Here is a 25,645-nt window from a genome sequence, read left to right as displayed (position 1 = left end):
ATTCTCCAAGTCTATGAAACTCAGATGTGAGCACACAGTGGGGTTAACTACTGGAACAGCAGTGACCATCGTCAGGACATGAGCACTACATAGAGTCATCCAGCAGGAGCAGTGTTGATGACCTTCACTTCAGTGCTTTGGTGGTTTTTATTTTGACAGTGAACGTTTGTTCAATTTTTCTCTGTTAAGAGTGAAAATCGATGCATTTACTCTTTTGAATTGTATGTAACATCCGTTATCTGTTGCAACACTCTAGATTCATAATTCTCAGAACTTCTTAGTTTAAGTTTTATTGCACTGAGTCATAAGAGTTACTGTTGTCAAGAGATGCATCCATTCCAAATTTTTGCTTAAGATATTGTGGTAAAAGAACACGGAACTTGAGTCTAATTTGTCTGAGGTCAGAATTAGGGGGAAACAGTTTCATTCAATTGCTTAAGGATGTACTGACAGGACCCTAGGACAGGAATTGTATTTCTGCAGAGCCAGCATAATTTTTCTGGAGGAGCAATACTGTCTGACAAATTTAACATTGTAGATAAGAGGAAACCTGTAGACGTGGAACGTTTAAGGTTTCAGAAAGTAGTTTGATAAAGAGTCATGTAAGATGTTGGTGCCAAGTGTTAAGCGATAATACATCAATGTGGACTGAAGACGGCTAACAATGAGTAACAGTTGTTAGGAAGCAATGAGTAAGATTAAACCAGTCAATGTTGGGATGGCAGGCTGTGACTAGTGGAGTCCTGCAGGAACTGGTTGCTTACATTCACAATTCAAGATAGTTTAATGTCATTTTCAGTACACAAGTGTAAAGGAGAACAAAATAATGGTTACTCTGGATCCAAGTCTGCATGCAAAAGAAACATAATAGGGCAAAAACACAATAATAAAAACAACAATAAATATATAAGATTGCTTATATACATAGATTGATTGTTTGTCCATAAAGTGATGTCAGGCACAGAAGATCTGTATAGATGACCATAAGATACAGGACTATTTGGACCACTAAGTTGATGCTACCATTCATCATGGCTGGTCCATTACTCCTGTCAGCCCCTATCTCCTGCTTTCTCCCTGTATCCCTTCATACCTTGACCAGGAAATGATTAAGTAATGGTAGTTGGGGGTGTAAAGGGGTGGGTTAGTGGGTGGAGGTGTTGATCAGCCTTTAAGCTTGGGGAAAGTAACTGTTTTTACATCTGGTGGTCCTAGCGTGGATGCTACATAGCCTCCTCCCTGATGGGAGTGGGATAAGCAGTCCATGAGCAGGGTGGCTGGGATCCTTCATGATGTTACTGGCTCTTATCCAGCACCTTGATGGCCGGTGACACGTTGGGCGGTTTTGACTACCCATTGTAGCGCCTTCCTGTTGGCCACAGTGCAGTTTCCATACCACGCAGTGATGCAGCTTGTCAGGATGCTGTCTACTGCTCATCTGTAAAATGACATGAGTATACAGTAGATGTGCATAATCCACCTTTCTTCAACCTCAGAGGTGTTTGTGAGCTTTTCTGATTGTGTGGGATGTGTTCTAGGACCGTGAGAAGTTGTGTGAGATGTGCACTCTCGGAAGTTTGAATGACTTTGCTGAGGGGGAGAAGGAGTCTGTAGTCTAGTGTAGTTTTTTTTTCTGTGTTGTTTTCACATAGTTCACTGTAGTTCTTGTACTGTTTCATGTAGCACCATGGTCCTGAAAAGCATTGTCTCATTTTTACTGTGTACTGTACCAGCAGTTATGGTTGAAATGACAATAGAAAGTGACTTGACTTAAGTGTGAGATATCCAAAAGCAAAGTACACATGCTGGAAATCAGGCGGTCCCTGTTAAGAAAAATGGATGGTTATCAGTTCAGTTTGATTGCCTTCCACTAGAGATGATGTCATATCATCAAATGAACAATTAACAATATGTTTCTTCCCACTGTTGCTGTCTGACCTGTTGAGAGCTTCCAGCATTTTCTGCTATGATGTTAGTTGTCAGACAGCTTGAGTTGCCACAGAGTTAACACTTCAGGCCAATAACCTTTCGTGAGAGCTGGGAAAATATGAGGAAACAACAATCTTTTAAGTTGCAAAGGGGTGGATGTGACATAGAGAATGTCAGTGATCGAGAGAAGACCAAGGGAGACTGAATGAAACAGGTGGTAATGATGACAGGGCAATGAAAGCTCGCTGGAAATAATTTCTGATGAAAGGCCAGAACCGGAATGTTAGACAGAGATACCAGAGACTGCAGATGCCAGAATCTGAGGCAGAGGGCTGCTGGCAGCAGTGTCTGTGGAGGGAAAGGAACGCTGAACATCTTGGGTCAAGATCCTGCATCAAGACCTAAAATCCTACTTCTGTTCCTCTCACCTCAGATGCTGCCTGACCTGCTGATCATTTCCAGATTTTCTTTTTTTTAATATATCCAAATGTGCTGAGATACAAGTTTTTATGTATAGCAATGTAAATAAAAAATTCTTCAAATATCAACAGTTAAATGTTTCAAATCAATAGCCTTTCATTAGAACTTTTAAATATTGAGATATAAATAGTTTGAGATGAACAGAAAGGGGCAGGGAAGAGTTGAGGGAACACAGGGAATGATCTCAGGTAACTAGGTTTGCTTCAGAACTGGTCCATAAGACCATTAGATATAGCAGCAGAATTAGGCCATTTGGCCCATTGAATCTGCTCTACCATTTCATTATGACTGGTCCATTTCCCTCTCAGCCCCAATCTCCTGACTTCCCCCTGTATCCCTTCATGCCCAGAGTAATCAAGAATCTATCAACCTCTGCCTTAAATATACATAAAGACTTGGTCTCCACAGCTGCCCGTGGCAACAAATTCCACAGATTCTCCACTCTCTGGCTAAAGAAATTCCTCCTCATCTCCATTCTAAAAGGATGCCTCTCTATTCTAAGGCTGTGTCCTCTGGTCTTAGATTCCCCCACCATAGGAAACACCATCTCCACATCCACTCTATCAAGGCCTTTCACCATATGACAGATTCAATCAGGTCACCCCTCATCCTTCTGAATTCCTGTGAATACAGGCCCAGAACCATCAAACGCACATCATATGGCAAGTCTTTCAATCCTGGAATCATTTTTGTGAAACTCCTTTGATCCCTCTCCAGTTTCAGCACATCCTTTCTTAGATAAGGGTCAGTTCAGCCAAAAGCTCATCAACTTCAAAAAACAGAGAAGTCTGGGGATACACAGCAGGTCGGGACAGAGAAGCAAATTCAGCTTTCTGAGTCAGCAAGCCTTCCGTTTAATGGTATTTTCTTACTCCACCAATGCTGCCTGACCTAATGTTATCAGTTTGTTTTTGGATTTATATTTCACAGTTCCAGTGCTGTTTCTTCCTCTTTTCTCCTGTGCAGTTTAAACTGGCATTATGATTGGCACACACAGTATACCTCCTCCTTTTTGTTTCTCCAGCAGCTGAACAGCAGACTTTCATCTCTGCCACATCTCCTTGGTCTTCTCTCGATCACTGACATTCCCTGTCACATTCACCCCTCTGCAGTTTAAAAGGTGCTTGTTTTCTAATATTTTCCCCATTTCATATGAAGGGCCTGAAATGTTAACTCCGTGGCACCACTCTGGATGTCTGACAACCAACACCAGAGCAAAACATACTGGAAATACTCAGCAAGTTAGGCAGCAACAGTGGGGAGAAAAACCAGAGTTAGCAGTTCACTTGGTGACATAATATCAGTTGTGATATAATGCCATTAACCTCAAATGATGACTATCTACTTTTCTTCACAGGCCTCTCCTGTTACCTATTTCCACCATTCTATACCATTATGTCACATTGCCAGAATCTATGCTTTTTAGTTTGGGATTACTGCTTTTGATGAATTTGATTGAGGAATCAGCATTTAGCATGTTTGTAAGGATGTGATACTGAGGCTTTATAAGGCACTTTTGAGGCCTCACCTCGAGTATTGTGAACAGTTCTGGGCTCCTCATCTTAGAAAAGATGTGCTGGCATTGGAGAGGGTCCAGAGGAGGTTCACATGGATGATTCCAGGAATGAAAGGGTTATCATACGAGGAACGTTTGCTGGCTCTGGGCCTGTACTTGGTGGAATTTAGAAGGATGGGTTGTGGGGGGGTGGAATCTCATTGAAAACTTTCGAATGTTGAAAGGCCTGGACAGAGTAGATGTGGAAAGGATGGTTCCCATGGTGGGAGAATCTTGGACAAGAGGGCACAGCCTCAGGATAGAGGGGCGCCCTTTCAAAACAGAGATGCAGAGAAATTTCTTTAGCCAAAGGGTGGTGAATTTGTGGAATTTGTTGCCACGTGCAGCTGTGGAGGCCAGGCCTTTGGGTGTTTTTAAGGCAGAGATTGATAGATTCTTGATTGAACATGGCATCAAAGGTTAAGGGGAGAAGGCTGGGAACTGGGGTTGAGGAGGAGGCCCATCGATGGGCCAGATGGCCTGATTCTGCTCCTATGTCTTATGGTCAGGAGTCTTCAGTCAGAATCAGGTTTAATATCACTGGCATAGGTCATGAAATTTGTTGTTTTGTGGCATCAGTACATTGCTGTGTGTGTGTGTATATGTAATATAAAAATGCATATGTTAAAGATAAATTAAATACTGTGAGTAGTGCAAAAAATAGTGCTGTAGTGTTCATGTGTTCAATGTCCTTTCAGAAATGTGATGGCAGAGGTGAAGAAGCTGTTCCTGAATCATTGAGTGTGTGTCTTCAGGCTCATTAATTGCTGATAGTGATGATTAGTAACAGATGCAGACATGTGCCAAGACATGAGAGGAGCAAAACATTGGTATCAGTGAATCAGATTAATTATCACTGACTTGTATGATGTGAATTTTGTTGTTTTGTGGCAGAAGTATTGTACACAGACTATAAATTACAAAACAAAATAAAGATGGAATAATGAGGTAGAAGTCATGGGTTCTTGGACTGTTCAAAAATCTGATAATGGAGGTGAAGAAGTGGTTTCTGAATCTGCAAGTTTGGGTGGGGTTTCAACTTCTGTACCAAGTTGGAGTTTAGTGAAAGGACACTTGCTGCTTGGTTCCTGCTTGTGGGTTCTGGATCTACTTCAGCACAAATTCCAGCTGACCTTCCTGCGTGGTATGGAAGAATCACTATCAGGGATGCTAAATCTCCTCTAATGATTTTATTAATTAAATGGGCCACAAAAAGCAGACTATCTCATGGTGAATTCTATGCTAAATTGCATGGTCTTAGGCAGTAATTTTATAATAGGGCTCAAAAATCCCTGAATAAGTGAGTAGAAAAGGCAGCCAAGGTTCCCAGTCCTGATTATTATCCATGAACCCCTTGATGCAGCTTCACGTGGGACAGTATAAAATCAGTTGTAAAATTCTCCTGGTTCTTCAATCATGCTATTGTGATACTAATTTTAGCCTGTCCATAAACAGCTGGGTTTGTGATAACTGGGAAATTTAATGCTAAAATTCTGAAACAGAAAGCTATTCTACCTTCTACTTAAGTTGTTGTGGGGCTGACGATGGTCCGCTGCCTGGCATTTATGACAAATTCAGTGTTGATTTCTTCTCCTCTCTAGGTCAGGTATTATACAGTCAGATATTGATTAATGCCTTTCTAAATGTCGATGATGTGCCAGAATTCAAAACTAAGATGAGTGCCCAAAGGCTGTTTCTGAATTGTCCGACTCCTCAGCTGATACCTAATGCTGGAGAAGCTCCACTGTTTACTGGTCTGTGCCACTAACTCCGTTCCAGGAACATCAACTCCATCTATCTCTATGAAATCCCTGAGGCTGGGTGACTCACTTTCCACTTTGATGTCATATCTGATTGTTGAGATAACCACCTCCTTCTCTTGGCCTTGACCACAGATGTTGCGTCCTAGCAATCGAAGTCAATACGTTACAGCAAGCTGTTGCCCGTGCAGCAGGCTCCTCCTCTCCACAGAGCTGATGAACCCAAAGGACTGGCAGAGACTGATAGAGTTTGGCACCAGCAGGAGTTGCTAGTGAATGTTGAACACAATGTAGGACGGCCATAGGGTCACCAGTTCAGGATTTTTGCTCGGGGTCTACTCCCAAAGCCTTTCCTATGAGTGGGTATAACTACAAGGCAGCAGAGCTTTGAAATCAGAGGTTTTTTTTCTCCTAGGTAAGCTGCCTACCACAGCTGATGAGCCCCATCTGCCCAGAGTGACTGGTTTTAAGGTGCCAGTAACCTGCCTTTGCCCTTTCTCCTGTCAGTAGAAACAGTTCTGTCAAGCTTAGTAGCTAAGCCACCTGTGAAGGCCAGGAGCTGGACTTGGTTGTCAGAGGCTATTTGGGATGTGTGGCATTGGGAGCATTTAATAGGTAGTGGGAGCTTGTTCCCATACTGCCTCACCCCCCTCTAGCTACAAGAACCTTAAGGAACTGAGGTAACATATGGACGACATATCCATACATCACTAACTTCTGTCCTTGTATTTGCTTCCCTATCAAATTGTGCCAGCTCACCTTATGGTGAATACCCTCTCCATTAGTATTTGCAGATGTGATCATCCAGTGCGTTCCTCGCTGTTCATCCCTCCATAAGCTCATCACACAATAAAGATGCCATGTAAAGAGAAACAGTTAACATTTTAGTCAGGAACCTTTTATTAGGACTCTGATGGAGGGTCCCAGACCTGAAACGTTAATAAATATGCTCTCCATGGATGCTACCTGACCTGAGTGTTTTCAGCATTTTCTGTTTTTATTTCAGATTTCCAGCACATGCAGGTTTTTAGATTTCCCTGTAAGCCTCTGTCGATATTGATTTTTTTTAAAAGTCTGATATCTGATTACTATATGGTACCTGACCTACACACGTTCCTACAAATTTAAAAATCCCACCCTTTCTTCAAATCTTTCCATGGTTCCACCTCTGCTAATCACTGCCTTCCCTGTCTCCCAAAGTCTTCCAACCCTCCCAAGATATCTGGCTTCTTGCGTATCAGCAATGCACTCAGTGGCCATTTTATTGGGTACCTCCTGTACCTAATATGGTGGGCACTGAGTGTATGTTTGTGGTTTTCCGCTGCTATAGCTTCAAGGTTTCATGTGTCGTGTGTTCAGAGATAGTCTCTTCTGCACATCACTGTTGTAACACGTGGTTATCTGAGTTACTGTAGCCTTCCTGTCAACTTGAACAAGGTGTCTTTGCCCACAGAACTTTGTCACTGGATTTTTTTTTTTGTTTTTTGCACTGTTCTCTGTAAACTCTAACAACTGTTGTGTGTGAAAATCCTAGGATACTTAAACCTGGCATCAACAATCATTCCATGGTCAAAGTCACTTAGATCACATTTCTTCCCCATTCTGATGTTTGGTCTGAACAACAACTGAAACTCAAAACTGAACGTTATTATGCATTGTGTTGCTGCCACATGATTGGCTGATTAAATATTTGCATTAATGAGGAGTGCAGGTGTGCTGAAAAAGAGGCCACTAGGTGTATTTGCCCCATTACTACTGGCCATTCCTCAGCTTTCTTGTCTTCTGGCATTGGAATTTTCTTCCTTTTGGCTTCTCCTTCCTCTTTCCTCATTTAAGGTGTCCCTGGGAGAGTACACTCGGGTCACTCTTGTAGTCACCATGAATGATCCTGCTAGTTTAGAGACTCCAAATTCTACATCTTTACCTGTTCCATACTGTTGGCTCATGTTTACAGAAAAGGACTGAGACTCCATGAGTACATTTCTCCAAGAGCCTGTGTAACTACAAGGGAGCAGACTTGTAGCTCATCCATTTGCCTTGGAATCAGATCCAGGTCAAGGTGTTGCTCTGCACAATTCCAGGTACATCCTTGTATTAAACTGGCGGATGATACAGAATAAATCTACAGTTGAGTAAGACAATGGACTAGTGCATTTTCTGTGTGCACTTTATGATAGAAAGTTTGTGAGAAGTAATGTATGACAGGTGATGATCAGTATGTGCATACTGAGATCATCCTGTTGTGTCATTAAATTGGCCCTCGGGGTGTCTTATGTATGATGAATTAATCTGTTGTTAATGTGGGCTCCTTTCGACTGAATGCTGGTTGGATGGAGCATGTTATTAATGACTGGTGCAGACCTTGGAGCAAAGCCGTCCATTGTGTGTGTTCAGGAAGGATTCTGTTTTAGTGATCACAAAGGTCAGGAACGTCATTTTGCTTGAGGATCTGAATGAGGATCAAATTTGCTCCTTTCCCCACTTCAGGTCATCCAGAAATGTTTCTAACCAATAATATAATTTAAAGTGCAGTCACTATTGTAATGTAGGAAGTACACACCTGGAGAAGAAGGATGCTTATGTGAGAATGCTGTCCTTGGCCTACAGTTCAGCATTCAACACCATAGTTCCATCCAGGCTGACAGGAAGCTCAGAGACCTCGGCCTTGACCCTGCCTTGTGCAGCTGGATCCTGGACTTCCTGTCAGATCGCCGGCAGGTGGTAAGAGTGGGCTCCCTCACCTCTGCCCCTCTGACTCTCATTACAGGAGCCCTTCAGGGCTGCGTACTAAGTCCTCTCCTTTACTCCCCGTATACCCATGACTGTGTCACCACCCACAGCTCAAATCAAGAAAACAACCTCTCCCTCAATGTTACAAAAACAAAGGAGCTGGTTGGAGACTACAGAGGGAATGGACACTGTCTAACCCCTATAGATATCAATAGATCTGGGGTTGAGAGGGTGAACAGCTTTAAGTTCCTTGGTATCCACATCACCGAGGACCTCACGTTGTCTGTACACACCAAATGAGTGTGAAAAAGGTGCAACAGCACCTCTTTCACCTCAGGGCGGTTGAGGAAGTTTGCTATGGGCTCCCAAATCCTAAGAACTTTCTACAGGGGCACAGTTGAGAGCATCCTGACTGGCTGCATCACTGCCTGGTATGGGAACTGTACCTCCCTTTATTGCAGGATTCTGCAGAGAGTGGTACGGACAGCCCAGCGCATCTGTAGTTGTGAACTTCCCGTGATTCAGGACATTTACAAAGACAGGTGTGATAAAAGGGCCCCAAGGATCATTGGGGACCCGAGTCACCCCAAGCACAAGCTATTCCAGCTGCTACCATCCGGAAAACAGTACAGCAGCATAAAAGCCAGGACCAACAGGCTCCGGGACAGCTTCTTCCACCAGGCCATCAGACTGATTAACTCACATGGATTTGAGTGTATTTCTATGTTACAATGACTGTTCTATTTATTATAAATTACTATGATTGCACATTGCACATTTAGACAGAGACATAACCTAAAGACTTTTACTCTTCATGTATGTGAAGGATGTAAGAAAAAAGTCAATTCAATTCAAAGCAAATTTAAACACAGTGTCTCTACACGTATGTAAATATGAACAAAAACTCGTTGAAGTGTTATTTCTCAGACAGTCATTCTAGATGTAGTGTATTGGTTGCATACTTTTCTTTCCTCTTGGAGTATGCAGACATGATGATATAACATGATGGATACTCAAGAGCTCCCTCTATAGATGCTGCCTGACCCACTGAGCGTGTTCAGTTCCTTTATGTTGCTAGATAATATGATGTTGGATGACATCAATAATATCCAAATCTCTTCTTGTCTTCCTCAAAATATTACCACATCCTCTTTTCTATCCACCTGAGAGGTCAGATGGGAGCTTGGCTGAGTTCTCATCAACTCATAGGTAATTATTTGCAGCAGAATAATGTTGATAGTTGATATTTAATTGTCATGGTTAATTTGCCTATCATAAAACACATTATGTAATGAGACTTTCAGATATAGTACAATTCACATTTGAATACAAGAACACAAGAAATATTTAGCAGTAGCTCAGCTAACTCACTTAACCTCATGTGCTTGTTCCACCATTCAATTAGATCTTGGCTGATCTTTTGTTTTCCTGTTCCCTGAGTAATAGTGAAAGTTTGAATAGGTTACGACATTATTCCCCGGAGTGCGAGAGAACGAGCAGAGATTTTGTAGAGCTATACAAAATTATGAGGGGTACTTACTGTACATAGGACATTTTCCCCCTCAGGTTTGCTGAGAATAGAAATAGAGGTCATAGGTGTAAGGTGAAATATTTAAGGGAAATCTGAGGGGGAACTTCTTCACTCAGAGGGTGGTGTGAGTGTGGAACAAGCTGCCAGCAGAAATGGTGGGTGTGGGTTTGATTTCAACATTTAAGAGAAATTTGGATAGGTACATGGATGGGAGGTGTTTGGAGGGCCTATGGTACAGGTACAAGTAGATGTGACGAGGCAGAAGATCAGGGCAGCATAGTCTAAATGGCTGGAGGGATTGTTTCATTGCTGTAATACTTTATGATTCTATACTAACCATTTACTATTTAACTATCTAAAAATATATCAGTCTCTATATTATTTACCTTCAATAATGGAGCCTCCTTAGCTCACCTTTTGGAGAATTCTGAAGCTTTACTGTCCTCTTGAAGAAGGCATTTGTTTGCATCTCCATGCTTTTGGGACATTTAAAATTAGAACTGCAATGTATTATGGTTTGAGGATTAGTCAGTAAGGAACTGAGCAGTTTATTAACTATTACAAAAAAATGCCTGTATGCATCGAGAAGGATGATCCCTAAATATACATATTTGTATAACGTAAATAATTTTTTGCTGAATATATTTGTCCTGACATGTTGAAAGAAACTTCATAAAGACCTACACTCTTCCTCAGGTTTTGTATGCAATTCCATATTAGACTCTTCTTAATCGGACCTGCAAGTACTAAGGAGGCATCTGATCAGTAGATCTCAATCTAACTGAATTTGCTTTATAAATTGTAATGATAAGATTATATTGAACAGAGCCACAAAGGGTAGATAAGCTGAGAGCATGAATGTGATCATCTTTTGAAGACATCCACAAGACAGTCATCACTTTCTGGACCTCCATGAGCAATTTGAGTCTTTTTATAGTCAATGTGTCAAAAAGTTGTGCAGCATAGAAACAGGCCATTTGGCCACCATGACTATGCTGTCCTTATTCCGATCTACACCAATCCCACATGCTTGTATTAGCACTGTATCCTTCTATGCCTTGCCTGTTTAAGTGCAGTAGAACAAAGGGATCTGAGAATAGAGGTTCATAATTCATTGAAAGTGACATCACAGGTGGGTGGAGCCGTAAAGAAAGCTTTTGGCATTTTGACCATTTAAATCAAAGTATAGAGTACAGGAGTTGGATGTTATGTTGAAGTTGCGTAAGATCTTGATAATTTGGAGTATTGTGTGCAGTTTTGGTCACCTCCCTACAGGGAAGATGTAAACAAGATGTAAACAAAGTTGAAAGAGTACAGAAAAAATTTACAAGGATGTTGCCCAGTCTGGATAATAAGTTAGGACTTTATTTCTTGGAACTTAGAAGATTGCGGGGGGATTTGATAGAAGTATACAAAATTACGAAGGTTATAAATAGGGTAAAAGCAAGCAGGCTTTTTCCACTAAGGTTGGGTGGGACTACAACTAGAGGTCATGGGTTAAGGGTGAAAAGTGAACAGTTTAAAGGGAACTTGAGGGGAAACTTCACTCAAAGGGCTATGAGAGTGTGGAATGATCTTCCAGTGCAAGTGCTACTTGCAAGCTTGCTTTCAATGTTTAAGAGAAATTTGGATAGGTACATAGATGTAAGGGTATGGACAGCAGGTTGATGGGAGTGGGTAGTTTAAATGGTTCGTCATGGACTAGATGGGCCAAAAGGTGTGTTTCTGTGCTGTACTTTTTTATGACTCTAAGTGTCTATCTAAATGCCTCTTAAGCATAGTAATTGTATCTAATTCCATCACCTCCTCTGGCAGCTCACTATAAATATCAAACACTCAATGCAAAAAAAACATTCCTCAGGTCTAGTTTAAAGATTGTCCTCATCTTAAATCTGTACCCTCTTGATTTTGAAGCCCCTTCATGGGAAAGATATTTCAACTATCTAAGCTGTCTATGCCTTTCATAATCTTAAAAACTGCTCTCAGATCACCTTCCAGCCTCCTTCACTCCAGAGTATAGAAGACCAACCTGTCCATCTCTCCCTATGATCTCCAGTCAGAGCCACATCCTGGCGATTCTCCTCTGCACTTCCTCCAGCGCAACCACATCCTTTGTACAATGTGTGGTGACCAGAACTACTCCATTGTGCAGCCTAACCACTGTTTTGTAAAGGTGCAGTATCATGATTTAACAGTCCTGGTCCGTTCTTCCACTGAACTCCAGCCGCCTGGTACCTGCTTGCTGAAGCAGAACCTACTGCTCTTCTTGCTAAGATCCCAAATTACAGCAATACTACATTTCCTCAAAAGCAGAAGCAGACTGAGATACAATTCTTCCATTTCAACATTTGTACCTCTTACTGTTGATTTGCAGTATTTTGACTTCTCTTTCTGTTCTAGCTGGTGAATACCCACATGTCTCGCCACCTGCTGATTCATGGTGTGCACTTTCTCACTCTCGGCCTGTTATTTGTTCAGCACCGGCAGCTGTTTCATTTCCTGTTCATTCTCTTTATTGGCCCCACGTGTGCTGAATATTTTCCTTCTGTTATTCCACACATTAATGTGCCCTTGAGAGAGGAGGAAGTATACAATGCTGCAGAAGTTATTGTTGCTGCCTTCAGCATGTGGGATTTGGGTTCAATCTTGTCCTTTGGTGCTGTTATGTTCTCCCTGTGGCCATGTGGGCTTCCTCCCAGTACTTTGTTCTTCTCTCACATCCTAAAGATGTGCTGATGAGTTAATCAGCTCCTGAACATTACCCAATAAAGTGGTATCTGGCAGAATGAGTCAGTGGGAAGATGGTGGACAGGTGTGAAAAAAATAGTTTACAAGGAAAACCAGACTTCATTAGCTCAGCACTCAACACCCCCCAACTCCTCTCAGCCCCCAGCACTATGCAGTCTAGCTCCATCTATCCCTTGAACTTGGCCAATGAACTAAAGACCAGGTTGCATGTTTTTAGTATAAAGGTATGCAGTACATGGTCAGTTCTGCTTGAGCTTTGGCCTATTGGGGCACTACAACTTTGAATCATCCAGTTTTCAGCTCACCAAATCTGCACCATCTATCAAGCATCCAATTAAACTAATCCTGCTTTATTTTCTTCATGTTCCCATCAATTCCCCAACCCACTTACAAACTAGGGGAAAAAATCAGTGATCAATTAACTCACAGACCTGTCTGTCTGACATTAGTGGAAATCCATGGGCCACAAGGAGAGCAAGACAGCATTGGTAGTCAGGATTAAGTCCAGGTCTATAGAGCTGTGAGAGATCAGCACCACCAGCTGTGTCCGTGGGTCTATTAGCATTGGCAATGCTATCTTTGGTTCTCCTCATCACAACAGAGCCACGATCATTACGGAACAAGTGATACAGACAAAAGTTGGTCCTTCAGTTCTTTAGTCCACTCTTTCTCTTTCCCTTTTCCTTTCCTATCAGGTGGAATTTTAAATGCTTCTAATCTTTTTAGACTCCACTGAGATATCAAATACTCAAAATACATCTCTTGCAAATTTCTCCCTAAATCTGTCTTAAATTTTCTTTTACTGATTTAAGTTTGCAATCATGCTAGATTCCTGCTTTAATCCAAAATATTCATTTACCTGTCACTTTCAAGCATATGATACCACCATGTTACCCCTTTCAACATTGTCCATTGTCTCTGATCTTCTGCTTACTCAGCCCTTTCCCACTCGTATTGAGTTTTCCTTTAACGTTGCTTTCAACTCTGTCAGAGTCTACTTCAGATGACCTTTGTCAGTTCATTAAATACAAATAGTCACTTATGAGTGAACATCTTTCAGTTCAAAAAAAGACAAGTCTATTGTGGGGAGTATTTTGTAACTCTAGGATTCACAGGTGTATTATAACCCAGAACTCTATTCTAGCAGTGTGTAATTTAATACCTCAGTTCCACTAGAATCAGCTTTAATATCATCATGATTGTTCTTGGCAATTTTTTCTCTGGAAATGGTTTGCCATTGCCTTCTTCTGGACAGTGCCTTGACAAGGCAGGTGACCCCAGTCATTATCAATACTCTTCAGAGTTTGTCTGCCTGGTGTCAGTGGTTGCATAACCAGGGCTTGTGATATCTACCAGCTGGACATTTCAATGCATAACGATAACACTTCAAATTAAAATAATTATATATAAAAAAAGAAAATTAAATTAAATAAGTAGTCAAAAAAGAGACGGAGAAATATTGAGGTAGTGTTCATGGGTTCATTGTCTATTCAGAAATCTGATGGCAAAGGGCAGGAAGCTGTTCCTGAAATGTTAAGTGTGTGTCTTTGGGCTCCTGAACCCCCATCCTTGATGGTAATAATGAGAAGAGGGTGTGTCCTATGTGATAGGGGTCCTTAATGATGGATGCCACCATCTTGAGGCCTCGGCTTTGAAGGTGTCCTCGATGCTGGGAAGGCTAGTGCCCACTTAGATGTTTCTGTTGGAATTAACCTGCTTTGAAGCACCATTGACCAAGCTGAGGTTATTTAATTCTAGTATTCATCCATTGGGAAACTAGACCAAGTAAAAACAGTAGGATACTAAGTTGAAGCCACAGCTTAAAACAATGTCTCAGTGTTTTTACCACAATCGGCATAAAGCTCTTCTAACCAGTTGCAAAAGCATCTCTCTGTTCTTAGTTAGCAACCTTTGATTTCTTTTTTAATTCGGTGCAAGAAGGCTGAGAGTGAACTGCTGATTTTTTGGAGTGAAGGGAGTTGTTTTTTTTTAAACTACTCGGGTTAAAGAGAGGCGAGACTGCGCAGGCGTGTGACATCAGCCAGTAGAGCGTGAAAAGTTTAAAAAGGCAAGGAATCTTCAACGGCTGATTTTTTTGGAGCGAAGGGAGTTTTTTTTTAACTACTCGGGTTAAAGAGAGGCAAGATTGCGCAGGCGCATGACATCAGCCAGTAGAGCGTGAAATGTTTAAAAAGAAGGCAGCCATATCCAGCGGGCAGTGGAGTGAGAGGCAGCAGAGTGGTAGGGCTTTGGCTCAACGGGCTTAGGCGGTAACGGGACGAGGCAAGGTAGGAAGTGTGTGTGTGTGAGGCCAGTTTTCTGTGCTTGGTGTCAGATGTGGGAGGTCCTGGAGTCTCCCAGCCTCCCGGACGGCCATATCTGCACCAGGTGTGTTGAGCTGCAGCTTCTGAGGGACCGAGTTAGGGAACTGGAGATGCAGCTCGATGACCTTCACCTGGTCAGGGAGAGCGAGGAAGTGGTAGAGAGGAGTTACAGGCAGGTGGTCATATTGGGGCCACTGGAGACAGACAAGTGGGTCACAGTCAGGATGGGGAAGGGGAAGAGTCAGGTATTAGAGAGTACCCCTGTGGCTGTACCCCTTGACAATAAGTATTCCTGTTTGAGTACTGTTTGGGGGGGGGGGGTACAGCCTACTTGGGGGAAGTAGCAGTGGCCGTATCTCTGGCACAGAGTCTAGCCCTGTGGCTCAGAAGGGTAGGGAAAGGAAGAGGATGGCAGCAGTGATAGGGGACTCTATAGTTAGAGGGTCAGACAGGCGATTCTGTGGACGCAGGAAAGAAACTCGGATAGTAGTTTGACTTTCAGGTGCCAGGGTCCGGGATGTTTCGGATCGTGTCCAAGATATCCTGCGGTGGGAGAGAGAACAGCCAGAGGTCGTGGTACATATTGGTACCAATGACATAGGTAGGAAAAAAGAAGAGGTCCTGAAAAAAGCTCACAAATAGAGTAAGTTTGTAGACAATGCAAGAGGGAGGATAGGCATGTGATAGAGAAGGGACGCACTCAGACCGAAGGCTTGAGATGCATCAATTTTAATGCAAGGAGTGTTGTGAACAAAGCGGATGAGCTTAGAGCATGGATCAGTACTTGGAGATATGATATGGTGGCCATTACAGAGACTTGGATGGCTCAGGGACAGGATTGGCTACTTCAAGTACTTCAGAAAGGACAGGGAGGGAGGCAAAAGAGGTGGGGGCGTGGCACTGCTGATCAGAGATAATGTCACGGCTGCAGAGAAGGTGGATGCCATGGAGGGATTGTCTACAGAGTCTCTGGGTGGAGGTTAGGAGCAGGGAGGGGTCAATAACTTTACTGGGTGTTTTTTATAGGCTGCCTAATAGTAATAGCGATATCGAGGAGCACATAGGGAAACAGATCCTGGAAAGGTGTAATAATAACAGAGTTGTCATGATGGGAGATATTAATTTCCCAAATATTGATTGGCATCTCCCTAGAGCGAGGGGTTTAGATGTGGTGGAGTTTGTTAGGTATGTTCAGGAAGGTTTCTTGACACAATATGTAGATAAGCCTACAAGAGGAGAGGCTGTACTTGATTTGGTATTGGGAAATGAACCTGGTCAGGTGTCAGATCTCTCAGTGGGAGAGAATTTTGGAGATAGTGATCATAATTCTATCTCCTTTACAATAGCATTGGAGGGAGATAGGAACAGACAAGTTAGAAAAGTGTTTAATTAGAGTAAGGGGAATTATGAGGCTATCAGGCTGGAAATTGGAGGCTTAAGTTGGAAACAAATGTTCTCAGGGAAGAGTACGGAAGAAATGTGGCAAATACTCAGGATATTTGTGTAGAGCTCTGTATGGGTATGTTCCAATGAGACAGGAAAGTTATGGTGGGTACAGGAACCGTGGTGTACAAAGTCTGTAATAAATCTAGTCAAAAGAAAAGAAAAGCTTACAAAAGGTTCAGACAGCTAGGTAATGTTGGAGATCTAGAAGATTATAAGGTTACTAGGAGGGAGCTTTAGAAGGAAATTAGGAGAGCCAGAAGGGGACATGAGAAGGCCTTGGCGGGCAGGATTAGGGAATGGATAGTCAGAGGCTTTTTCCCAGGGCTGAAATGGTTGCCACAAGAGGACAGAGGTTGAAGGTGCTGGGGAGTAGGTACAGAGGAGATGTCAGAGGTAAGTCTTTTTACTCAGAGAGTGATGAGTGTAAACCCATGTATGTGCAGCAGGCAGCAGTTTTCCTCAAATGCTTAGCTACAAACAAGGGGTGATGGAACAGTTGACAGTCATGGCCTCCATTTCATTTAATGGGTCATTTCCATGATACGAAGCTTGTTTTCTGGTCAGTGAGATTAAAAGGTGGTTTAAGCAACTCCTGGGATAGTGGTACTTCTGTTTCGGCACATTGAAAATAACAATTTAACAGACATGAACTAGATTATGATGTAGTGGTCTTAACTTACTACTGAATAATTCTTCCTTCTGTATTTTTAATGGAGAAGTTTATGTTAAACAAGTTAGCACTTAAGATTGCTAAGCAATTCATTTAAAATATTAATTGCTTGTACTGATAAAGAGGGCTCTTATTTGCCTAATATAAATGAGAGATTTCTTAAAAATAATAAAATCTTCTAAAGTAGTACTTGCCCTTTTGGATTTATCAAAAGGGCTTTCTTTATTATTCTATCCCAGTAAGGGCTGATTAAGAGAAAACTAATCTTGCTGTTAGAGTGGATTGATGCATGGTGTTCTGAAACAAAATTCTTTTGCTAACTTGATGACTTCTATTCCGGAACTCTGAATAACTGAAGTCTTCAAGGAGCAGAGAGGTTCATTGCTTTGAACGCAGACACAGTTCCAGATTTAAGAATCCCACATTCTAAGAACAGAGACATGGATTATTGAGCATGGAACAGTGGAGCTTCATATGGGCCTTTTGGTTCACAATCATGCTAACCCTTCATTTATCTTGCATCAGTGGGTGCCTGTTGTAACAACCTCTACCCATGCAGCCACCACTCTCTGTGTTTTTAAAAGAGACCACCTCTGACATCTCCCCTAAACATTCTTCCAATCACCTTAAACAGATCTCCTCTGGTATTGGCCATTGCTGCCCTAGGAAAAACATGCTGACTCTCCACTCAAACTATGCCTCTCTTCATCGTAAACACCTCTCTTCCTTCACATCTCTAAAAGCGAAAAGATCTAGCTCGCTCAACCTTTCCTCATAAAACATGTTCTCTAATCTAGTCGGCATCCTGATAAATTTCCTCTACACCCTCTCTACAGCTTACACTTCCTCCCTATAGTGAGGCAACCAGAACTGAAAACAGTACTTCAAGTGTAATCTACCCAGGGTTTTATAGAGCTGTAGAATAAACTTATTAGTTTTATTATACTTTGGCTATTTCACACAACAGACAAAATGTTAGTTCCTGGCTGCCCGTCTCTAAACACCTAGAATTCGTGTAGTTATAGAGTCATGCAGCATAGAACCAGACCCTTCTGCCCACCCTCTCTATGCTGGCCATCTATGCTAATTCGATTTACTAGCACTTGTACAGACAGTGCATTCTATTTACTTGTACTTGGGTCATGAGGTGGAGATGCATCTCTACCAAAGGAGGTGTAAGGTGCTCCTTCCCTCTGCTAGCCTGCAGGTCACCGTTAGCCCCCTGATCAGGGTCACATGAAGCCATGAGAGCGAGTGGTGGATGGTCGTATGAGCAGCTGGTGCCTATCACAAGCCCTGATTATGCAACTACTGATATCAGGCAGACAATCTCTGAAGAGTATTGATAATGGCTGCAGTCACCTGTCTTGTAAAGATACTGCCCGGAAGAAGGCAATGGCAAACCAGTTCTGTAGAAAAATAAATAAATAATCTGCCAAGAACAATCATGTTCACCCACGTTGTACAACACATGGCACACGATGATGATGAATTCTTGTCCATAGCCTTCATGGCTTTGTGATTCAAATGCCCACTCAAATGCTGTGAGAGTATTTACCTTCACCACCTGCTCTGACAGTGCATTCTAGATTCTAACAACCCTCTGGAGTAAGAATTCTTCCCCAGATCCCTCTAAACCTGTTACTCCTCACCATAGACTTGAACTCTTTGATCTTATACACCTTTGCCATAAGAGGGCACATAAAAAGGGCATCAAGGATGCATCATGCTTTACAGTACCAGTGACCTGGGTTGAATTCCACCACTGTTATTAAGGAGCTTGTACATTCATGGGTTTCCTCCAGGTGCTTCAGTCCTCCCACGTTCCAAAGATGTATGGGTCAGCAGGTTGTGGGCAAACTATGTTGGGGGCGGAAGCATGGCGACACTTCCAAGCTGTCCCCAGCATATCCTTCGACTGTGTTGGTTGTTGACACTAATGTCACATTTCACTGTATTTTTTGATGTTTTGAATTACATGTGACAAATAAAGCTAATCTTTAAAACAACTCTTCAAATGCTATGCCTGGCCAGATCCAATTTCCCTGAGAGCTGGTCTCCTTCTCCTTCTTCCCACAACCTCAGATGTTATTTTGCAGCTAATTTATACTTTATGAGATTCACTTTCAAAGTTTTTCCTCCTGCTACCATTATATCTGGCATCAGTGAAATCTTCTTAAGACTCTGGGACATGTTTCAGCTTTCACTGCTGGATGGGAAACTAATGGCAGTAGTTCTGGCCAATATTCCTTTCTTTTGACATCAATGGTAAGGTGATCAGACAGGGTGTAAAATCAGCTCAACCCTTTTTCCCTTTGGCTTTGATCAGAGCCATTCTCCTGCTCCTTCTGACACTGTCTTATGCTTTGAGGCATTAGTTTTCCATCAGATGGTAGAATTTAAAACTGCACTAATTTCTCATCTAACCTCTTGTAAAAAATCTTCTCAGAAAGCTCCATTATGGATGCTGTTGAGTCTGTCCACTTGTGCTGGCTTATTTTATTGAACTTGGTGATGAGTTTGTTTGTCTCTAAATGTGTTTTAGGTGAAGGACATTTTTAATGTCCCCAGTGCCTCATTTAGAGTGTTGGTTCTGGAAGGTGACAAGGAATGAGGGACAGTGAGAGTTGGTTTTGGCCACAAGCACTAAGAGAGTTGAAGAAATTCAGTAACTGATTTTGCTCATAGACTGCTTGAAATCAGTGGAACAAAATATAGAGAGGCGAGTCTGAGTGGCAGCCAGCACTCACTATCCTTGGGTGCTTTTGTCCAAGATAAACTTTGCCCTCCTGACTTTTCTCCCCTCTACAGTGTGTCCAGAATCTGGCATATACTGTCTGAGAAGATGTTAAGTGGTTCTCACAACATTTAGAAACATAGAAAACCTATAGCACAAAACAGGCCCTTCGGCCCACAATGCTGTGCTGAACATGTACTTACTTTAGAAATTACCTAGGGTTACCCATAGCCCTCTATTTTTCGAAGCTCCACGTACCTATCCAGGAGTCTCTTAAAAGACCCTGTTGTATCCGCGTCCACCACCGTTGCCAGCAACCCATTCCACGCACTCAACACACTGAGTAAAAAAAAACAAACAACTTACCCCTGACAATCCCCTCTGTACCTACTTTCAAGCACCTTAAAACTGTGCTCTCCCATGCAAACCATTTGAGCCCTGGGAAAAAGCTTCTGACTATCCACACAATCAATGCCTCTCATCATCTTGTACACCTCTATCAGGTCACCTCTCATCCTCCGTCGCTCCAAGGAGAAAAGGCCGAGTTCCCTCAACCTATTCTCATAAGGCATGCTCTCAAATCCAGGCAACATCCTGGTAAATCTCCTCTGCACCTTTTCTATAGTTTCCACATCCTTCCTGTAGTGAGGCAACCAGAACTGAGCACAGTACTCCAAGTGGGGTCTGACCAGGGTCCTATATAGCTGCAACATTACCTCTCGGCTCCTAAATTCAATTCCACGATTGACGAAGGTCAATGCACCATATGTCTTCTTAACCACAGAGTCAACGTGCTCAGCTGCTTTGAGCGTCCTATGGACTCGGACCCCATGATCCTTCTGATCCTCCACACTGCCAAGAGTCTTACCATTAATACTATATTCTGTCATCATATTTGACCTACCAAAATGAACCACCTCACACTTATCTGGGTTGAACTCCATCTGGCACCTCTCAGCCCAGTTTTGCATCCTATCAATGTCCTGCTATAATCTCTGACAGCTCTCCACACTATCCATAACACCTCCAACCTTTGTGTCATCAGCAAACTTACTAACCCATCCCTCCACTTCCTCATCCAGGTTATTTACAAAAATCACAAAGAGTAGGGGTCCCAGAACAGATCCCTGAGGCACACCACTGGTCACTGACTTCCATGCAGAATATGACCCGTCTGCAACCACTCTTTGCCTTCTGTGGGCAAGCCATTTCTGGATCCATAAAGCAATGTCCCCTTGGATCCCATGCCTCCTTACTTTTTCAATAAGCCTTGCATGGGGTACCTTATCAAATGCTTTGCTGAAATCCATATACACTTCATCTACTGCTCTACCTTCATCAATGTGTTTAGTCACATCCTCAAAAAATTCAATCAGGTGCGTAAGGCACAACCTGCCCTTGACAAAGCCATGCTGACTACTCCTAATCATATTATACCTCTCCAAATGTTCATAAATCCTGCCTCTCAGGATCTTCTCCATCAACTTACCAACCACTGAGGTAAGACTCACTGGACAAGAAGCATGTGGACAAGTGCTAGAATGAAATCCTTTGGGGTATAGATCGAGGACTGGTAAATGGTTGGCATGGGCACGTTGGGTCAATGAGTCTGTTACTGTGCTGTATGGCTGTTATATCAGTAAATCAAAAGTTTCATTTCATTGAGAGATCCACTCTCTGCTGCTGTTTAAGATTTCAAATATAAATGATCTCAGCGCTGCATTCAAATTTGGGATTGAATCCAGCTCACACAATTGGAAAAATAATTTGCTCGTACTGGCTGTTTACAGTCCAAGGGAGCTGCTTTTAAAAGCCTTTAAGGGCCCTGTTACCTCATCATCATACCTTATGATACCTAATGTGAAAATAAACACAGGCAGTTTAAATTCTTGCATTTTATTAAGATCCCTGTTGCCTTTTTAACAAAGAGTGAAGTCATTCAGGAGCTATTCTCCTGTACATGAGCAGCCAGGCTGATTTATAAACAGAACATCCTCAAAACACATGGCAGTTCAGGCAGCATCTGTGGAAAGTGAAAGAAAGCTAATGTTTCAGGTCAAAGACTCCTCGTTAGAAAGGACATGTGCCCACTGGAGCTTCACTTTTGACCCCTTCAAGTATTCTGCGATCTGAAGACATTAGAAATCAGGAATACATGTATTAACAGTTACAAAGTTGGGGAACAGTAGTTTTGAAATGTTGAGTTTATTGTTCTATATATGTATGAACAAGCGCAAGAAAAAGCTTTCTTGGAGCAGCATCACAGGCACATAAATTCAGATGATCAGCATTTACAAGAAAACGTAATTGAAACATATTATACAGAATTTTTGCAAGAAAACACAACTATAACAAAAGAAAAAGCAAGTTCATTTTAGTGTAAAGTACTCATACTGACTTCTGCATACAATGTTGCTATATAGTAGAGATTACTATTGGTTCAAGAACCAAATGGTTGAAGGGTTTCTTGAACCTGGTGATTTGGAACTTCAGACTTCCATACCTCCTGCCCGATGGTAGCTGTGAGAAGATGGCATGGCCTGGATGGTGGGGATCTTTGGTGATGGATGTTGCCCTCTTGTGGCAGTGCCTCCTGTAGATATTACCAATGGTGGGGGCAGATGTGCCCATGATGTATTATGCTGAGTCCACTATCCTCAGCAGTTTCTTCAATTTCTGGACATTTAAAATCATAAGCTATTGGAGCAGAATTAGGCCGTTTGGCCCATTGAGTCTGCTCTGCCATTTTATCGTGGCTGATCCAATTTTCCTTTCAGCCCCAATCTCCTGCCTTCTCCCCATATCCCGTCATGCCCTGACCAATCAAGACTCTATCATCCTCTTCCTTAAAGATACATAAAGACTTGGCCTCCGCAGCCATCTATGGCAAAGTATTTGACAGATTCACCACTCTCTGGCTAAAGAAATTCCTCCTCATTTGAATTGCCATACTAGGTCATGATATCTGTTCTATCCTGATATGATAATAGTAGGGGAGGATCAGGGAAGGAAGTGACTAAAAGTGAACCACACACTATTTGACTCCAAAACTTCACACATATTTGATGATTATCAGATACCGGTAGCATGTTTATTAACAATACACTTGAGAACTTAAGTTTGGAACTTTGCTGCACAGATTTCTATGTGGTTGGGAAATTGGACTGGGGGAGTTCTCCAAATTGTAGCTTATTTACTTATTGATAAACCATGGAGTCGACCCTTCCAGCCTTTTGAGCCACACTGCCAAGAGAAGGCAGCCTAGATGAATATGCTCATAGGAGCAACCCCACAACCCCAATTAACCCCATCTTAGTCATGGAATAATTTACAATGACCGTTTAACCTACCCGGTTCATCTTTGGGAGGAAACCAGAGGAGCTGGAGAAAACCCACGCGTTCCATGGGGAAGACATAGAGACTTCTCACAGAACAGTGAATAGGAAGGGCAGAGTCAAGCCTGTGTCTATTCACTGAACTGGTAAGAAAGGTTATATTTCCCCCAGGCTGTATTGTTGACTGTCCTTTTCAGTCCTCACAAGTCTGTTCCCAGCAACCCCACCTTTCCCACAACAGACTGTGCAATTCCTCCACAGACAGTGCATTCCTCATCTTGATAAGTGGGGATTTGCACCATGCCAGTGTCACAATGTGCCATGGGGCTCCTCTCTGTCTACCAGCTGGGCTGCCTATTTGGCTGGCTACCAGCTGGGAGTTGTGAACTACTAGCTCCTATGAGCATATTCATCTAGGCTGCCTTCTCTTGGGGTTTGCCGGGTTAGGCAATGGTTTTCAGGCTTTCCTACTCTATTTCCAATAAATATTGGGACATGGAGATAAAAGTAAAGAATGGCAAATGTAGACAGGTTTTAGTGTTGCCTCGTTCAGTTCTCACACTTATCATCCCACAACTACTTTTTCTGTCTCCTTCACCCTTCTCTCTCCTCACACCACTCCTATGCCATCCCACCACTTTGAAGTCAGGTCTTCAGATCAACATACACAGATAATTGAGAAAATCCTAGGAGGCACACCAAGATGCTAATGAAATGCTCAACACCAGGTTGTTATGGATTGCTTCTAACCCTTCTAGGTCCCTTCCAGCTCACAAGAGGCATTGAAACTTCCATTTATGTCAGAAGATGCACAAGATTGGGGAAGTCTGCTATAACACATGTGTGATCTCCCTAGAAATCTATTCTTGTCACTGATCAGAATGGCTACACCTTTTTTCTGCTTCATTGATTCGGTTCAGAGAACATGGTGTGCACTGTGCCAGACTGAAAGTTCATGCTATTCCTAAACCAACTTGTGCTTAATGACAATATTAGAGTGTAATTGAGGAAACATTTGGTTCATAGCACTGTTCTCTTTCACTTGAATTGCTGGTGTTGTGGTAGCTCCATCACAGAGTGGTATGCAAAAACAAAGTCCCAAGAATAAGCAGGATGGAGATTTTGGCTTCTGCCTCAGAAAGGCTGAGAAAAGATAATATTCTTGTTTCTGTTTCTCCTGTTTCTGACTTTATTACCTTTTTCGCTATTGTCACCTCTCTGTCGACAAAAAGAAAACTACTTAATTTTCCTTTCATGCTGAACTTATTAAAATTTCCTATTCTCTTTCTCATCCACAGTATGAGGAGGGAGGCCCTTTGAGTGCCAGTATCCTGGACTTTGGTGAGGAGGCTGACTGTTACCACTCATAGTGCCCACCAGAATATCACTTTCCACTAAACCCACGTGATTGACACCCCCTCACCCCCCATCCTTCCCAACTGCTCAACAAGTATTATGGATGCTGAAGAGAACCAGCTTATGGAAACCAGGGCAGATCGTATTGCTAGTGTCAAGGCTGACCGGAGGCGAGAATTGGCTGAGAGAGCTGGTAACCTTAATAAGAAGGTCCCAGCTATTTCTAAATGCTCAAGAAAGGAAAAGGAAAATGAACCTTTTGAAAAGGTGTATTCTGATTCAGAGCGTTTTATGAGCAAGTCAACTCTACATGTACCTTTCAAACTTTGGGGAGCAAAGGACACTGACTTTTCAAAAGACATTCTTGTACATTACACAAGTGGGAACTCTATGGAAAGAATGAGTTCCTTGTGTGTCCAAAACCATAACAATAGAAATGAAGAAATGGCTTCAGGGAGCAAACTTGATGATTCCCATCTTTATGAGATAGAAGTTTGCAGCAAGGAAAATGTGACAGGTGGCTTGGAAAAATCTCTGGCTCTCCCACAGAGATTTTCTGTCCTTGAAACCCAAACCATTGGTCTCCCTCCACGGCCCAGGTTAGTACTTGTGTTTAGAATTAAGGCAAGACTACTTGTTATGTTTGGATCAAAGCATAATGTCAGTGCAGTTGATCAGCATTGGAAATTATTTCAGTTTATCTCTGATGATTTTTCACGTTCTAGAAAGATTGAGATTTCTTTATTAATAGTTAAAGAAAATTGACTTCATTATGTTTCATACCATCAAATAAATGTGTTAATTTGTATTATATTGGTTAACTATGAACTGAATTGTTTTGAACTATTGGCTTGACATTCATTCAGACTGTTGCAGTTCTGAGTTTTAAAAGTTTGCAGCAAGACATAAAGGATTACAAGGACTGTGTAGTTCTCATTGGACTGTTATAGGTTCCTGGAAATACTGTTATCTCCACGCTTCACACCATTCTGTTGTTGCTGCGTTTAAGTCCTGAAAGAGTAGTGTTTGAGAACCTCTATGATG

At 42.2% G+C, this 25,645-nt stretch overlaps 1 protein-coding gene across 8 annotated transcripts in view; it reads left to right on the top strand.

The window, feature by feature from the left end:
• Nucleotides 1-25,645, top strand: part of LOC140741038 (supervillin-like) — a 249,757-nt gene that overhangs the window by 85,387 nt on the left and 138,725 nt on the right. For all 8 annotated transcript variants that reach the window (XM_073070681.1, XM_073070680.1, XM_073070682.1 and 5 more), the window contains one exon: nt 24,544-25,200. In XM_073070681.1, the coding sequence (XP_072926782.1) occupies nt 24,701-25,200 (500 nt within the window). In that variant the 5' untranslated portion in view covers nt 24,544-24,700. The remainder of the gene's footprint in view (nt 1-24,543; nt 25,201-25,645) is intronic.

This window comes from Hemitrygon akajei, chromosome 18 (genome assembly GCF_048418815.1).
Source record: "Hemitrygon akajei chromosome 18, sHemAka1.3, whole genome shotgun sequence".
Classification (NCBI taxonomy): Eukaryota; Metazoa; Chordata; class Chondrichthyes; order Myliobatiformes; family Dasyatidae; genus Hemitrygon; species Hemitrygon akajei.
This window is presented reverse-complemented; position numbering and strand designations above follow the sequence as displayed.